Source organism: Epinephelus moara, chromosome 22 (genome assembly GCF_006386435.1).
Source record: "Epinephelus moara isolate mb chromosome 22, YSFRI_EMoa_1.0, whole genome shotgun sequence".
In the NCBI taxonomy this organism is placed as follows: Eukaryota; Metazoa; Chordata; class Actinopteri; order Perciformes; family Serranidae; genus Epinephelus; species Epinephelus moara.
In genome coordinates this window covers 39,269,691-39,287,580 of record NC_065527.1, presented here as the reverse complement: position 1 = coordinate 39,287,580, position 17,890 = coordinate 39,269,691, and the positions used below count along the sequence as shown (strand labels likewise).

Genomic DNA, 17,890 nt, shown 5'->3' with positions numbered 1-17,890 from the left:
GCCGAAAGATTTCCCTTATTTTCAAATCCAAAACTTGACAGTTATGGGCTGGCCTGCTCACGTCATGCAGCCCAAAGGGCGCTGAGCATGAACAAGCTCCTGCAGGGTAGCTTGCATTGCCTGCACCTGCAGCTGCCCAAACTCCGCCTCTGGGCGCTTCCTCTTCCGTCCGCCTTGGCCAGGGGGAACTGAGGGAGGGGGGAAAATGTCGCCATTGCCGTCCTGTGACATGGTCTTGCACGCCAAGACAGTCACTCGGAGGAAAATACAGGTGTGGATAAAACCTCAGGCAGCGTACAACCTCGCGGCCGCAGCGGCTCATCTCAGCTCGAAAAAGTAAGTCTTTTTTTTTTCTCTCTCTCTCTGCCTCTCTTACTACTCACCTGGTCGAAGACCGCAACAAACAATTTCAGCCACGTGAGGTAGCGTTTTCCCTCACGGGAAAAGAGGCTCCCTGCAGCGCCACACAATAAATACAACTCCAAAAACGATCCGATGATCCGCGCACTCTTCCTTACTGCAGCAACAAGCTGTTCCTGAAGGAAGAAGGCGTATACGTATCGCTATGTATAGTTTCACATAACATGTCTCAATCTGAAAACCATACCCACGCGCTCCAGGAGGAGAAAAAGAGACTGAACAGGCGATCACACAGCTGTATATATAGGCTCTGATTGCACCCGCAGGGCGGAGGTGTTAATGTGATTAATTTGCTACATTGTCTCCTGAAACAGCTCACCCTCGGAGAGAGTGACCCATACGGTGGCGTGTTGACTTGATATGAAATAGAACTTGAGTTTTTACAGTTCTTATAATCATTCATCTCTCACCATGTAAATAATAAAGTAATTCAAATAAGCCAAACACACACTCCTCCACTGAGTATTGAGCAGCAGTAATTAGCCTAAATATCCGGATTCTAATTTACTGGAGACAAAACTATTTTTTCCACTACATGAAAATCATTAAGTCATGGATATAAAAACGACTCATTGCAATCGGTTAAGAAATATAAATATGAGAGTGCTTTTTACGTTTTATTTGGTGCGCACACCTAAGCCTACACCACTACTGTCCCTTTCTGCCACGAGTTCGGCTCCACCCACAAAATACATCAACACTGTTTACAAACACAAAAAGGGTCTATAGGTCAACTGGAAAAAGGTCCAATACTATCAAGCTGAAAGAAGCTGAAAGGGGACATTTCACCACCTATCGTAGCGGAGTTGGACACACTTCGGTCAATGTATTGATTCCCCTCCAGTGCTTGTAAACTGGGATAAGGACCCGAGTCCAATTAAATGGCCTAGTAGAGCTGTAACTGTAGCCCCCCCCCAAAAAAAACGCAAAAACACACATCCAGGTTTTAGTACTTGATTTTATTCTATTGGTGGAGGATATGTCTGATATATTGCCCCTCCCATGTTTGCCACTCAGGACTCTGCAGCCTTCACAGTTGGTTCAACCTTCTCATGCTGTTCAGCCTTGTCATGGTGGTCAGCCTCCACATCTGGAGACGATTTCTTATGACAAAAATCTGCAAGGAGACGAGAAGATAAATCATTTAAATGTATCTGTTATTTCATCTATTTATTTGCAGTTTTTACTGAAGCTATCTGTCGGATTAAAAACATGCAGACCGCACACAGAAACTGACCTGCAACTCCGTCATAGCTGAACGGTTTGTCATGAGGGAATCCCAGACACTCAGCCTGTTTCTTGTGATTGTCATGCGCTGCGTTCAACACCTCAACATCCCGATGATGCCCATCCCTCTCTGAAACACATCCTCTCACATGAATTTGTTTTCCAAAATGTTGAAGTATTTCTTTATGTTTCTGAATATAAAGATAGTAATATGGACGTGTGTGTGTGTGTGTGTGGTGAGTTTACTGTAGCTCATCAGGTATCGGCCTCTAGGGCTAAAATAGACCATCACCAGACAGTCGGGGCAGCTCTCATAGAAATCCACATGGCCTGACTCATTGTACAGCTCAACAATGCCGTTCCTCTCCACCGCTAACACACACAAACACAACACACATCACCACCGTCAGTAACAACAACAACAACAACAACAACAACAACAACAGTGATACAGTAACAGCATGAAGAAGAGACATTGCAGCAACAGCAGCAACAGTTTAACTGAAACTACTTCAGGCTGATATATACTTGTGCGTCAGCTCTATGCAGAGCCTACGCACGTGCCTACATTGTTGTGAGCATTTATACTTATGCTGTAGAGTTGGCAGTGGAGTTTCTTTGAAGTGCTGTCAAGTTTAGTTGATTCAAAACACACATTAAACATGGATTAATGGTGACAATATCAAACACCGATAAACAAATTGGCTCCATTGCAACTTGAAAGGTTCACTGATAAAACAATTTTCTAGTGGGGGTCCCCACTAGGGGTCACCAGAGCTTCACGGGGGGTTGTGAGGCCTTCTTGATTTTAAGGGGTAAAGAAAACTTTATTTAGAAATACACAGTTGGCCTACAGTACATCCCCATGCCATTCATTTCTGTGAAGAAAACTAATTTGTTAAGTTTATGTTATTATTAGGGCTGTCTTAATAATGCGTTAATTTTCGATTATTTAATCACAGAAAAAAATAACGCATTATGCTGATTAATGGCACTCCATGGTGCCCTTTGACCCGGTGTGTCATTGAAGGCCACAGTGGCTTTGTTACATGATGGAGGCAGACGACGCTGCTTGGCCCCGTTTACATTTAGAAAAAAATGCCAAAATGGAACTGTTGATAGGAGCAGTGTTCTCTGCAGTTTCTGCAGTAAGGAATTTTTGTACCATCTGAGAACTTCAAGCCTGAACTATCACCTCAACACAAAGAACTTAGCAGTGAACCTGGAAGTCCAAGCTAGCACAGCCTCTGATGCTAGTGCTAGCAGCCAGCCTTGTCAAGCCACACTCAACCAGGAATTTAAACTGAGTCAGTCTACCTGTGACCGGCTCACTAACTCCCTTATAAAATGGACTGTAGACCACTTTAGACGGTAGAGGACAGGGGGACAACTGTATCCAAATTCCAGCAGCTTTACTAAGAAATATCTGCCAAAATTCATTTAAATAGATTTTTTTAATATATATATATATATATATATATATATATATATATATATATATATATATATGTATATTTAAAACTTGATATATGCAATTAATTTAGATTACTTAATCACAGAGCATGTACAGTAATTAATCAAATTATTTTTTTAATCGCCTGACAGCCCTAATTATTATTCAAGATATAATCTCACAGGATAATGACACAGTGAAGACCTGAGCACAAGTTATATTTACAGAGCCTTCACTGAACAGCCTTGTCCTGCATTAGAAAAGTACACAAAATATACAGTCAGGCAGAAGAAAACACTGAAGAAGAAAGCACATTAAGTTTGTATGACTGTTCAAGAAAAACCAAAAGAACAATAACAAAAAAAAACCCCAATATTGACAGAAAATTGTATTAAACATTACTAAAATATCAGGGGAACTCTGATGAATATTTATAGTAAATAACCTGCTCAAAAGTCTTCCTTTCTTTTTCTTTTTTTTCTTTCTTTTTTACACAAATGTCCTGCAGTTATTGCGGTCAGTATTTGGGCTAGTTGTACAGTTAATAAGTTGTTCTGTACAGTCATTGTTATGCATTTAATATATTATAAAATATTGTAAAACTTCAATTAGAAGCCTAGTCCCAATAAAACAAGTAAATGCTCCGTCTGTCTCAGCTAAATCAAATGAATGATTATTAACTGATATACTGTATTATCTGAAGCCTCATATTTGAACAAGTGATTTTCATACTGGTTTGAATAAACATTTTGATTGTATTTCCCATCTTTGCTGAGCAACAGTTTTGTGTGAAAGGAATTAAAAGCCTGTCCCAAATATAGGTCTGTTGATTTTCTGTGAAGTCCTGTAAAGTTTGATTGATTCAAAACACACCCAGACATAAACTGGTGTTACAGAGACAATATTAAACACAGGTACACAAATTGGCTTCATTACAACTCCCAAGATTCTTTTCCTGGACACATTTTCCCCACAAACACAACATGTTCACGTTATTAGTGTAACCCTGTCGTTTTACATCACATAAATTAGCCTAGCAACCGGCGAGTTTTTCTCTACTCATAAAGCCAGGAACAACAGCAACATTTAACAAAGGTTAACGTTACAAAATTTGGCTCCATTTTCAGAATCAGAAATACTTTATTGATCCCCAAGGGAAAATTGTGATTCATTACATTTGCTCCAATGTAAAGCATAGAAGATTACAAGAAAGTAAGAATAAGGGTATGAAATAAGATACATGTAAATATAAAGTAAATAAAATAGAAATAAAAACAAAATGTGCAGTACGCTGAAATATTTAACACTTAAATGCAAAATATTAAGTATATAAATATGTTCAATGTGCTGGGTCTGTAAAGTGTATAAAGTTATACAAAAATGTGCAGTGTGCTATGTTACACTGTATAAACTAGAATGTTATGTTGCAGAAATATAAAATATGTACTATGCTGCAGTGTTCAATACAATATATACATCAATTGAATATAAATAAGAAAAAGAATAAAATAAAAGTAAGAAAATGTAGAATTATGTGCTTTACATGTTAAATGAATATACATTCAAGAGGTGTTGGTAAGAATAAATTAGTATACTGAAGTACATTGCAGAGTTGAATAATTAAGCATATACAACATGCTAACGTTATTAGCATGAGCCTTTGATATTTTACATTGCATAAATTAGTGGCCAGTAGAGTGTTTTTTTTCTCTACTCATATGAAGCCCTTCATGATTTATTGTTTCTCATCTGTGAGATTAAAGTAAATAAAAGCTTTGTTTCCACAGAGGGAAACAAAATAGACAGGACGTCTGTGTTGCCACGACATGTAGTCACATTTCTGGGAAGATGCGCGTCAGGCTATGGCGTAGAGTACATGTCTATGCAGAGCCTATGGGGTGGCTACATCGATACGACAAAGAAGTTTAAATCCCACTTAGTTGTCTATCATCAGGAATTAATGGACACCCTGCAACCAATCAGAAGTGAGTACTCACCCAGACCACACTCATACTATAGGCCCTACTGTACTCCTTTACCATACTACATTATGGGGGGCGGAAGTAGCTCAGTCCATAGGGACTTGGGTTGGGAACCAGAGGCTTGCCTGTTCAAGTCCCCATCTAGACCAAATATGGACTGGTAGCTGGAGAGGTGCCAGTTCACCTCCTGGGCACTGCCGAGGCACCCTTGAGCAAGGCACCGAACCCCCCAAACCACTCCGGGCGCCTGTCATGGGCAGCCCCACTCTGACTTTACATATATAGTGGGGCGTCGGTGACTTAGTGGTAGAGCAGGTGCCCCATGTACAAGGCTGTTGCCGCAGCAGCCTGGGTTCGACTCCAGCCTGTGGCCCTTTGCTGCATGTCACTCCCTCTCTCTCTCCCCCTTTCACACTTGTCTGTCCTATCCATTAAAGGCTGAAAATGCCCCCAAAATATATCTTAAAAAAAAAAAAAAGTATATAGAATTAAATTTAAAAAAAATTATGTCAGTGAGGGACCTGGACAGACAAATGTGTGTGTGTGTGTAAATGCAACTCACTGGCACCGCGATTGTGCAGCATGTGGTCGTCAGAGCCTTCTGTCGACATGTTGACGATGTAGTTAGCACACAACTTGTCACTGGAAACGACACGAACAAGTTAGACAACAAAACATAAAGACACAACAAACTAACTGCACAATCACGCTCTAAGTTTTGTAACCATCTCTAATGTAAACACTCACATGTACACGTTCCTCTCGTTGAACATGTAGGTGTGGTTGTCAGGGAGGAGTCGGAACTCAGCATGGGAGCTGGTGACGTTTGGAAGCAGGTCCCAGCCTTGTTGATGGTCGGAGACGGACCAGACCAGAACCCAGTCCCCAACAATCTGCAGGAGGAGGAGGACAGAGCCAGACAAAGCTAAAGATACCACCAAGGGCACTGAGGACACATCTGTTATATTCAACATTTATATTTACTCAACTACTGTACTTAAAGGGGTACTTCACTGCTTTAAAGATGGCCTTTTAATAAAACTGGGCTGTCTCTGCAGTAAAAAGACACAAATACTTTTTAAACTGGAGCTGGATGCTTTTGGTCAAGAGGGAGACTGCCCCGCAGCAGACCAATAAACAATCCCGCTGGTGGGTGACGTAATGCAAACACATCTGTTTGGCCTGCTGGTAACAAATGATCTAGTATTACAATTAAACGGTAAGCTGACACATGTTTCTGAAAACATTTGAGGTGGGAAATATGCAACTCAGTAACACAATCTTGATTTATATTTGATCAGCGCTGCTTAGTTTAACTGTTTGTTCTCAGTTTTCATTGTGCAGGAAACAGTATGACGCCCACTTCCTGTTCACAAAGTCCCATTATTACAGCTAAACAGGGAACTAAAGTACATTTCTTAAAACACTGTAGGTGAGGAAAAGGCAGTGCAGTAACATAATCTTGATTTATATTTGCACCGCATGGTTTTACCGTTTGATGGGATTTCAGAGAAAGAGGTGGCTCTGTCTCTTCATCTGCATCTATAGGTCGTTTTGTGCATTCCAATCCCCATGCTAGCAGACTATATAGTACACCAGAAAAAGATGTAATATGTCTCAATACATAGTATGTGAAATGCAGTAGGGCTGACCCCTAAAAGTCAACCAAACTTTAGTCGACCAGAAAGGTCAGCAAGATTTCATTGGTCGCTTAGGTGCAGAACCCCCCCAGATAAAAACAAACAAACAAACAAATGTGAAACTCTATTAGGAGCTGTACTTTGTCAAAATAAATCAAAACCTATATGACTGGACCATGTGGGAATTTAATTTGAAAGGACAGACACAGGAAGAGGCCATGCTCAGCAGTCAGACAGGAGTCGAGTTACAAACCAATCACAGCCGACAAATATCTTTCCCTTCTTCCGTAAATATTCAGTCTGATAAATACTGAACAGCTTATCATAGTAGTGCAGGGCTACCCAGAGCTTTACATCTGTCCCACGGACAATAGGCCTACACACTTATAAACAGCACTTGGAAGAAGATCAGCTCTGCTCTCTGGATGGATTTCAGGTAAACAGGCTATATGATGCTTGTTAAGGTTGCTTAGCAACCTCAGATGAAACCTGCCGCTGACAAAAAAAAGGCACAAGAGTAGTACCCAGCGCCTGACCTCGCATTTTCCAGGCAGTTAAAGACGCAGTCTGTGTACAGCCCCTAATTTCCAGGGCTGGTACCTACGGTTATTCCACAGGCTGATTAATAACATGTCGGGCAGGAAATCCAAAGTGTGGGATCATTTTGAGAAGGTGAAGGACGAACCCAAGGTGATATGTAAACTCATCTTCATTTGTCAACTACAGACATGACACATATGTGTTTGAAACATCATTTGAAACATGGAAGTAGCTACATGCCCATTAGCCACTTAGCACAATCATTACTGCTTTGCCGACAGCGTCATTAACAGGCGGCTCGCTCAGTTTGTGACGTGCACTTGTGACTGTGACAGCTGTCAGAAGTTGCAATGATGGCTGATGGTTAATTTGAGTAACTGATGACCAGTTGAATAGAAATAATACAGTTATAACTTAAAAGTTAATCTACATACATCGCAAAGTAACAACAACAGCAGATCTCTCCGGGTTGACCTCTGTCTTGCAAACTCGGTGAACAACATTTTGTTTCATCTTCAAAGTAAGAAATATATGAGCAAGAGGGTCAAAGTTCAGGGTGTAATGTTATGAGAGAATAGTACATCCCAATTTTGTGCATACTGCATGCAGCAGTACGTACTTTTTAAGGGCAGCTGCAGTACCTACTGAAAGTAAAACGACGAGGAAACGATTCGGAACGCACCTTTTGCGCAGTGGTGACATGGGTGGCGGGCAATACCAAAATGCGGAAGTACAGCCTGTAATTTGAGCAACAGCCTGATTTTTTTGCTACTTTATACTCCTCTACATCTCAGAGGGAAATATTGTCATTTTTACTGCACTAGATTTATTTGACTACTTAATGCAATCTGAGCACTGCATCGGGCTATAATCGGGCTGATATAGTGAAGTGTGAACCCGGCATTAGTTTGATTTGATTTGATTACACTTTATCATCATAATATTTGCTGAAATTTCACGTGTCCCAGGACGTACGCTATTTTACATAAATACTCATGAATACAAAACTACAAAATAGTTATTTTTGCCTAAAAACAAACAAACAGCAAAAACAAATACGTTTATATGATATAACGCAGTACTATAGTACTAATCTACCTAGCAGTATACAAACTATCTAAAACTGGCTCCACGAACTACAACATTAGAATGCTCTTACATGAATTCATTAGTGATAAAAACAGATTAAAATAATAAAACACCGTGAAAGGAGACATTCTGCATAATGAGCAGAGTTGGGTAAGGGCCACTTTAAAAGTACTTTACTGCGTTACTTTTTTTTAAAGTAACCAGTTACTTTACTGCGTTACTCCTTGAGTAAAGTAACTCAAGTACTTTTAAAGTACTTCCACCTTGACTCCCTGAGAAAAGTAACTCAATTACTTTAAAAGTACTTCCAACGTTACTCCCTGAGAAAAGTAACTCAAGCACTTTTAAAGTACTTTTGAGTATTCTACATTTCCTATTGGGCAATGGACCACAGGGCGCTAAGCCTACATTTTTTTGTCTCCAAAATTAAAGTTATGGACCACTTGCCCTTCACTGAGATCCAATTCTCCCATCACAGCCGTCACTTTGACCAGTAGAAACACAGAACGATCTGCTGCCGTAGAACTGTATGACAACAACACCCCAGCGTTTTTAATATTTCCTCTAGGGATGTTACCACACAGAGTAAAAGGGGTAAATGATGGTGTGAAACAGCAGAGGCACTTTGTCAACCCGCTGAGTTAACGTTACTGTCATTAGCATCAAGCTAGCAAACAATGGTATATCCTCACGGTCGGACATAAAGTAATAACATTAACAAATAGCGGCGGGGCTTTTACTCACCACAACTGCAGAGGCTCCCAGCTTCATTTGAAACAGACTACATTATAGATGGTCCGTTATTTATTAATCCCTCTGTATCTTCATATTTTTACTTTTTATCCGCTCCTGTTGTCTTTATAAAGTTAACATATCGCGTCATCATTTCAAACTCAACACTTCCTGATTTTCCTTCAAATTAAAAGCCCCTTATAACCTTGGCTGAGAGAATCCCTCCATTTTCTAAATAGGCTTTTATTGTGAAACATTTGTAGGAACTTGTGGAGGATACAATAGCTTGAATGTTTGCGTACGGTACTTCAAATGGAGCTCTACCACCTGGTTGCGCTTTTTACATTACTACAACAACATTTCGGCTGACACATGAACAGTCACAGTGACTCAAATAATAGTAAAAGTAATAAAAATAGGACAAGAATAACCCGATGACATCACACACGCTGTGAAAGACGATTTTATGACTCCACAATCGTGTAATGTGACATAGTGACTTTCAGAACGGGCAGAAAAGTCGTGTAGTGTGTACCAGGCATTATGCTAGTCCTGAGTCTGACCTGTCTGTCAGAGAGTCCTACTCCACCTGTTTTTAGACTCCACTGTAGACAACTACAGCATTTCTTCTACCACGTAGCGAGCCACAAGCTTCATGACTTCTTTTGGACTGAAAGGTTTAACGTTATCTCTGTTACTAGAACCAAAAGACAGTCGTTGCTGTTTCGGAGCTGAAGGACCCGTGTTCTAAAAGTAACGGAAGTAACTGATGGCTTGTTTGAAAATGTACTCAAGTATTTGATTACTCAAGTACTCTAACACGTTACTTTGTAATGCGTTATACCCAAGTCTGATAATGAGTACTTCTATTTTAAATATTTCTGTACTTTTATTTCAGTGACATTTTGAATTCATTTACTGGAGTATTTTTAGAATGCCATTTCTACTTTTACCTAAGTAAAGGATCTGAGTACCTCTCCCCCACCTCTGCGTATTAATGTAAACATACCTGCTGGCAGACCAGGCTGACAGGACATACCAAAGGTTAAATGAACTTGTATAAAGTTCAATTGAATTTAAAAAATGAATTGTGTGAGTATGAAAAGCTCACTCACCTCAGAAGTGATGGACGTCTGGTCTCAGACTCACCTTATGCAGGTCTGTTGCTGGCAGCGTTGTGTTCAGACCGTGACAGTCATCGTGGTCTGCATTGGTGCCGATCACCGCCAGCAGCAGCAGCAGCAGCAGCAGCAGCGTTCCTTGCTTCACAACACTCATCCTGTTCTGAGACACAAATCAAACACCTTCTGTTCTGTGATGTGTCAGGACAGCACAGTGAGAGGAGGAAAGCAGGTTGGTTTTTAACCACCCCTGAGCCCCCCCAGGAGGACAGTCCAAAGTGTGTGTGTACTCAGTGTGTTATTCAACTTTGACTGAACCTTTGATTCGCTCTGTTTACGCTCAGTTTGCTGTGTTTGTGCGTAAAAGGTTAAAAGAAGAAAAAGTCCCTGCTAACATGTTTTAGCTCTACAGCATTCCTCATTCTACAAAATGCAGCTCTTCATCAAATCACACTCATTTTAGCAGATTTGCGGTCACTTTTTTTATCTCGTAAAACCCATTTTATAATTTCATCAGCAGTTTACAGTTCTGAATGGTTTGGCACCTCCACACTTAATCAGCTGTCTCTCCCTGTGTACTGCCAGCTGAGGTCTTCATGGGTTCAACTTCTGAAACAGGCCCATGGAAATCCTACCCAAACCAAACGTACAAAGTCATTAGCCAAAAAAAGGGACCTGATCCAGAATTCTGTTGACTGGAAGCGAATTTGCGAATCCTGGGATAGTGAAGGAATGAAAACAGACCGGAACCACTGAGGTGCAGCACGTCATGTGACACCTCATGTCAAGTCCCGCCCCTCACTGGATGCGTCGCGCTGCAGCTCGTCAACAGACGACCACTCAAAGTTCTTACTACTTTTACTGAAAGATCTGTACTTCCCCCACCTTGGCATTAGCTTAAGATCACGTGCGAGCACACTTAATATTTCACCTGGAGAGGCAATCTTTTTGGCCTTTGTCTTAATGCTGTCAGGATTGTGGGTTGTTTAGCTCAGAATATTTCTCTAACTCAACAATGAATCTCTTTTCATCAATTCTTCATCACACATGAAACAAAACAGCTACAGTGTTCTCTTTATACATCCATGATGAGGAGAGGAGTCAAGCTGCCATGGGAGCAGAGAAAAAGAGCTGCTACAGGTGCTGGTATGTACAAGCAGAGAGCGAGTGGGGGAAAAATGCATTTAATTCAGGGGGCGGCGCGGCTGGAAATAGGACAGTGGTGTGAAGTGCCACAAGGCGGCGCATCCAGGAGCACTGAAGCACATTTAGCCACCGCTGGTGGGGGGTTGTACATTGAAAATAATGGGGGCAGGGTGTATTTTGGCCTTCACTCTGCCTCTGATAGGCTTACACTGACATCCTTAGCCTAAACCTAACCAACCCCTATCCTCTTGCCTAAACCTAACCAATCCAACCTTTGAAGGCAACGAGTACTAGCCCCTCCAGTCTGTTCTCATTCTGATGTCAGAATGGGTCCAATAAACCCAAGACTTTCATCCAGGAGGCCTTTGTTTGCTTCCCGTATGAATGTAGAGCCAAACCATGATTTTTTTTTTTTTTAACCTAACCACGTGCTTTTGTTGATGTCCTGGCGTTCGTTGTGGTGTCCTGGAATGTCAACGGCAGATGCAGAAGGATACTTATATACTGTAATAATAGTAATAAAGGCATCTGCAAAGTGATGATACGTGTTGACTTTGGAATGAGAACGGGTTGGCCACTCATTGGAGGAGTAGGGGGGTGGTCATTTCCTCGCTATTCTAGGATTCTCAAGCTCTATTGGCTTGTTTTAGACAATGGAGGAAGTTGATGTGAGTGGTACATTCAGAAATACTCATTCTGAGTGTCGAAGTGCACTGTGGCACAAACTGGACCATTCGTAAATTCTTAACGCTGTCTGAATGTACCGTTCGGTTATCCAGAGCACCGCACTCTCAGAGTGGCAGAATGCACTCTGGACACTCTTTCTTTCTTTGATCAACAGGGCTCTCATTTTAGTGTAGAGCATCAGTCTGAATTTATGAACACACCATGTCAGGTCTCTCACTCTCCGAGACTGCAAGTGACCAGACTGGCCGATCCGTACGCTCTCAGTCAGTGGATGGATGATGTCACAGGAAGCTTTGTGATTGATTACTCTGCCAATCCTGCAAGGGAGGACGACACCTGAACAGTTTCCTCCAATTTGAAGCATTAGCTAATGTGCTAAAAAGTTAGTGTTTTAGTGTTAGTGAAATCCAATATTCCTCTCAATACCTCCCCAATTTCTGATGAGGTGGACATGATAACCCTTCATACACATAACGTTATTCATCCCTACAACTGCAAATACCTTTTCCCTAACCTGATATGAACTGTGTGCTGCACATACGAGCATTTTTGATGATCGCCTCTGTCCAGTCCTTTCGTCTTATCACATTTAACCATAGATGTCTTTGTTTTTGTTGATGGGCAGTGGAGCCTGGTTTTGAGCCATGACTCTTTCTATTCTGTATTCTGGTTCCGAATAACACAACAAGACCACAGTTTAAGACTATTTTGAAGCCTACAGCCCTGTGGTGGAGAGGCAGGTTTTAAAAGTTCCATTAGTTGAAGTTCTCTTATTTTTTATTCACCCAAAGCCCCCCATCCACGCTGAGCTGGTCCAAAGTGTTTGTGCTCAGTGTGTTATTGAACTCTGATTGACCCTTTGATTCACTCTGTTTACATTCAAAAATGAGCACATCACACTCGTGTGTCATGACCCGGTCAGACCACCTCGACGAATCAGAAAACTGTTGGATGGAAATCAACAGTAATAGACTGCTGACTAAAGAAAGTAAAGTTTGTATGTAATGTAGAAAGTTTGTGGTTGCTTTAAATATCTGAATGTTAGAATGAATTATAGCTGCTGCGCAGCAATGGTCGGGGCCGGGCAATTTTAGGCAAAATTAGGCAATTCTGAGCAACACACACACTAAAACAAAGCATATCACAACATAGAAGTTACATCATATAATTATGGCATGCCCTTCAATTTGTGGATAAGTGGCTGAAGTGATCAGACGCATAATATACAAAGAAAAGAAAAAACTCAAGAACAAGAAAGTAAGAATAACATTAACTGCTAGCAATTAATATCAACTGGCCTGATCTAGCTTAAAGCTAAACATTATCCATGGTGACAAAGATGAAAACATTTTTTAAAATGTAAAAGTAGCTATTGGATAGACTCTGCATATTGACTGATAGCTAAGCCAAATAAACAGGGAAAAGAGACAAGGGATAAGCCAAATAAACAGGGAAAAGAGACAAGGGATAACAGGGAAAAGTGTTGATAAAGAGTATTTGTCTCTCCGTGAAACTGCCTGGATCATAGTTATTTTAACCTTAGTAGTCTCTAATCCACATAGCATGATGCCTGAACATAGGACTTTCACATTAGAATGTCCGTGCTGCCTTAGCTGAGGCTTGAACTCACAACTTCTGAGACTGAGGTCCATCTTCTATCGCACTGAGCTAATTGGCAAGTGACAGTTCATGTGTGGCTTCACAAACTGACTAAGCCAAGCATCAGGGTGCCAGACAGTAGCCATCCATGCCATGGAAAAGCAAATTTCAAAGTGAAAGTTCCAAAGCTGTAGCACATATGGTTGATTTGTTATGAATTTTCAAAGTTTTGGAATTTAAAGGCTTGCTGTAGCGCCACCATCAGGACTATTGTCTTGTGTTTCCAGTTGAGGACATCTGGCATGGGACTGGACCTTTATGAAAAGTTTGGGTAGATTTCTCATATGGAAATGTTGCATGAGCTGAAGCTTGAACTCACAATCTTCAACACCAAGAACCATCCTCTATCTCACTGAGCTAATTGGCAAACGGAAATGTCCCATGTAGCTTCACAAATTGACTAAGCCAGTCACCTGTGTCCAAGACAGCAGCTGTTAGTGTGTAAAGGCAGATTTCAAACGGCTGTCAAAAATTCAGTTATTAACACAGAAATCCGAAAATACACAAATTGCATCTAGACAGCATGGAGATGTTGGTAATTTGTTTTTAACAAAGATTATTGGCTCCATAAGTGAAAAACTGATGTTTAAAAATGCCATTTTTGCATTGACTCCAATTGTTCGCATGAGAGTGAAATTCAAAATGCTGTAAAAAAAATAATTCAGCTTTTGAGATAAAATTCTGATATTCATCTACCATGACTCTAAAATTTTGTCAATTTTTATAATGAGCATTGAAAATGTATTTAGCAAGAATTTGCAAGTATATGTTTACAATACCGTTTACAGTCAAACATTTTGATGCACTGTAGGCTCAATTTTCGATAAATCAAAAATCTGTGTGGATCGTTTGTGTAGGACAGTCTGAAGATGCTCTGTAGCAAGTTTGGTTTCAATTGAGCAAAAATTGTGGGAGGAGATAGGTTTAATAGGTTTTACAGTTTTGTTAGTACAGGAGCTACATTTTGGTGAAAGTTGCAAATCTGTAGCACATATGGTTGATTTGTTGTGAAATTTTCAAAATTTTGAACTTTAGAGGCTTGCTGTAGCACCACCATCAGGACTATTGGCCTGTTTTTGCAGCTGAGGCAATCTGGCATGGGACTGGACCTTTGTGCAAAGTTTGTTGATTTTTCGCACATGGGAAGTAGGATTTCCTCGGAAGAATAAGAAAGAAGAAGAACATGCAGGATAACAACAGGGTCCTGGCAGCTTAGGCTGCCCGGCCCCTAATTATTATGGTTCATTTAAGAGCTGCATGAGCAGGCCTCCAGAGGGCTGTCTGCCCTCATTAGTTAATGTAGGAAATTAGATTTATCTGTAGTTACACCATGGTCTGGGTGCATACTTGATTCTGATTAGCTGCAAGGTTAATTCCTGATAACCGACACCTACTAAGTAGTTCCAGTGAAACTGTGTGTTTACCATTCTGTTGGGATCACTCCGCAGATAAATGGAAACTGTAAAGGCATTTTCTGTGACCTCAGCCCACTCAAAATTGCAGCTGAAGTCTTTTGTTCTCAAAATAAAAACCTGACGAATTTCTTTACAATCCATCTTGTTATCAGTCACTTCATATAGTGAGGAATATCGTATCTTACCACGTCTTAAGCTTGCGTGTGTTTCTCCCTGTCTATCCACATTTGTAGTCCGGCTTTCAAGATGCAAATATCTCCATATTGTCCAGTTGAAAACTCATCAAACTTTGTATGACAAGACCAGCGTACTTCACCTTTGCGCACCCAGACAACTGTAGCCTAATTATGCATGCATGACAGGGCCGTAGTCACCATATACATTGAGGGGGACATGCCCCCCACCCCTCCAATGCCCAAAATGTCCCCCCAATATATAACTGAAACTGAAAAACAACAACAAACTTTGTTTACTGCAAACAAAGTGGCAAATATTATCTTGGAGGACATCATTGCACTTGGTTGACTATTTTTCTATTATCTTAGATGTAAATATTGCATGTTTCTTTCAGATAAAACACATTTTTGACTTGTGAATGGAATTTCTCACAATGATGAAAAAATGCTGGCAATCATGTCTGCCTGGCACAAACCACATGTTTTGGACAACTGTGAAGTGACAGAATGTCCCAGCATCATGGTTCTTATATTGCCAGATTCCAGAGAGTCTCCCCTCTTCATATATGGCAGAATATGTCAACTTCCAACTTGCTATGATACATGTAAAACTGTAAGAATTTAGTAACACGGATTTGTTTTTTTCATTGATATAAAAATTAATATAAAATACAGGCACATAGAAGGACATGAAATGATGGCAAATCTGGTTAGCCCAGATTGTCCTGAAAATAACAAGATATAGCATGTGTATGTAACCTTTATAATGACTGTGACATGATCTTAAAAGTAAAGGCAGTAAAAATACCCCAAAAACGCATAGGGCCCATAGGGTTAAATGAGACACAATAGACCCTTTTAGAGCCGACGTCACAATGACGTATTAGCTGGAGGTAAAACCTGCCTCTCCACCACAGGGCTGTAGGCTACATAGGAGTCTTAAAATGTGGTCTTGCTGCGTTATTGGGAGCCAGAATAGAAGGAGTCATGGCTCAAAACCAGCCACCACTGTCCATCAACAAAAACAAAGACAAGTATGGATAAATGCAATTAGATAAAAGGACTGGACGAAGGCGATCATCAAAAATACTCGCATGTGCAGCGCAGACTTCATATCAGGTTAGGGAAAAAGTATTTGCTGTGTTAGGGATGAATAACGTTATGTGTATTAAAGGTTATTATGTTCACCTCATCAGAAACTGAGGAGGTATTAAGAGGAATATTGGATTTCTCTGTAACACTAACTTTTTAGCACATTAGCTAACGTTAGCTTCAACAGAAAAACAAACTGGAGGAAAACAAAGTGTCGTCCTCCTTTGTAAGATTGGCATAGTAATCAACCACAAGCTTCCTGTGACATCATCCATCCACTGAGTGAGAGCATACAGGTCGCCCTGTCTGGTCACGTTGGTCAGTGTTTACTTATTCAAGTAACATGCGCGGCCCCGCAGAGTGAGTGACCTGACATGGTGCGTTGGTAAATTCAGTCTGATGCTCTACACTAAAATGAGAGCGCTGTTGGTCGAAGAAACAGTGCTATATTTCTACATGAATTAACCAACTGTTAAGTTATTCACACATTCACTCCGCTCTGAATTTATGAACGGTCCAGTTTGAGCCAGAGTGTGCTCTGACACTCAGAATGAGTATTTCTGAATGCACCACTTGTATCATCTTCCTCTATTGTCTAAAACACCCCATCAGAACTTGCTAGCAAGTACTAGCTAATGTCTGTGGAGAATTGTTTTGCCTCTAGCTAAGTCCGGCCCACCAAAAAAAACCTCATACTGCTTACTAACAGTAAAAGGGTCTACAGCTTTGACTACTGTTAATGCATGGAGCAGCCATATTGGATTTTGAGGTTGGGGTATGTGAGGTTCCTCCAACTTTCTGAGTTGGAAATCTGACTTAAGGGGGCCTTCTAGTTGAAATTTCTGACTGGGAACTTGGAAATTCTGACTTCCGAGTGCAAATTGATCACACCATGAGACCCCCCCTGTGGAGCCATTCTTCAGTCACCCTTGTTCCCTGTGGCATGTGACCCTTCCTTACTTTGTCCTGGAACCCCCAGCAAGGAGGGCCACTGCTGTAGCAGGAGCTACCTACCGGTCCTCTGCTCTTTCTCAAATCCCTGCTGCATTAGGAACAGGTTTAGTTGTAATGTGGTGTTACAACTAAGCCGCCATAGCCCATTTTTTCTGTTTTTGCACTTCAAAATGTTGCTCAGTTTGAACTGGGGCCTGCCCATTGGTCCGACAGCCCATTATTCCGACAAGCCATTGGTCCGACATCCCATTGTTCCGACCATGTTAAACCCATTGTTCTGAAATCATCATGATGCCCTGTGGTTAAGGTCTGGTTAGGTTTAGGCACAAAAACCACTTGGTTAGGGTCAGGAAAAGATCATGGTGTAGGTTAAAATGAAAATGAAAAGTAGCAAACACATAAGCCGTGAGCCTGCTTCGCCTCAAGCCTTTCCCAGCTGACCCAGAGCCGGTCACGGCGCACCGCGGAGAGCTCCCCACACAACCCGGACCCCAGAGTTAATAACAGGAGGTTATGGTGTTTCATTCTCTCATCTCTATGACACTTGTATCTCGACC

The 17,890-nt window shown here is 41.0% G+C and overlaps 1 protein-coding gene across 1 annotated transcript in view; it reads right to left on the bottom strand.

Annotated features, from left to right (window-relative positions):
• Positions 1–1,360: 1,360 nt before the first annotated feature.
• LOC126383559 (saxitoxin and tetrodotoxin-binding protein 1-like) overlaps positions 1,361–17,890 on the bottom strand; it is a 31,682-nt gene continuing 15,152 nt past the window's right edge. Inside the window, exons 7-12 of the mRNA XM_050034073.1 lie at positions 10,233–10,379; positions 5,830–5,975; positions 5,645–5,724; positions 1,894–2,019; positions 1,658–1,777; positions 1,361–1,537 (exon numbers count right to left, since the gene is read on the bottom strand). Of these exons, the coding sequence (XP_049890030.1) occupies positions 1,434–1,537; positions 1,658–1,777; positions 1,894–2,019; positions 5,645–5,724; positions 5,830–5,975; positions 10,233–10,379 (723 nt within the window). The 3' untranslated portion in view covers positions 1,361–1,433. The remainder of the gene's footprint in view (positions 1,538–1,657; positions 1,778–1,893; positions 2,020–5,644; positions 5,725–5,829; positions 5,976–10,232; positions 10,380–17,890) is intronic.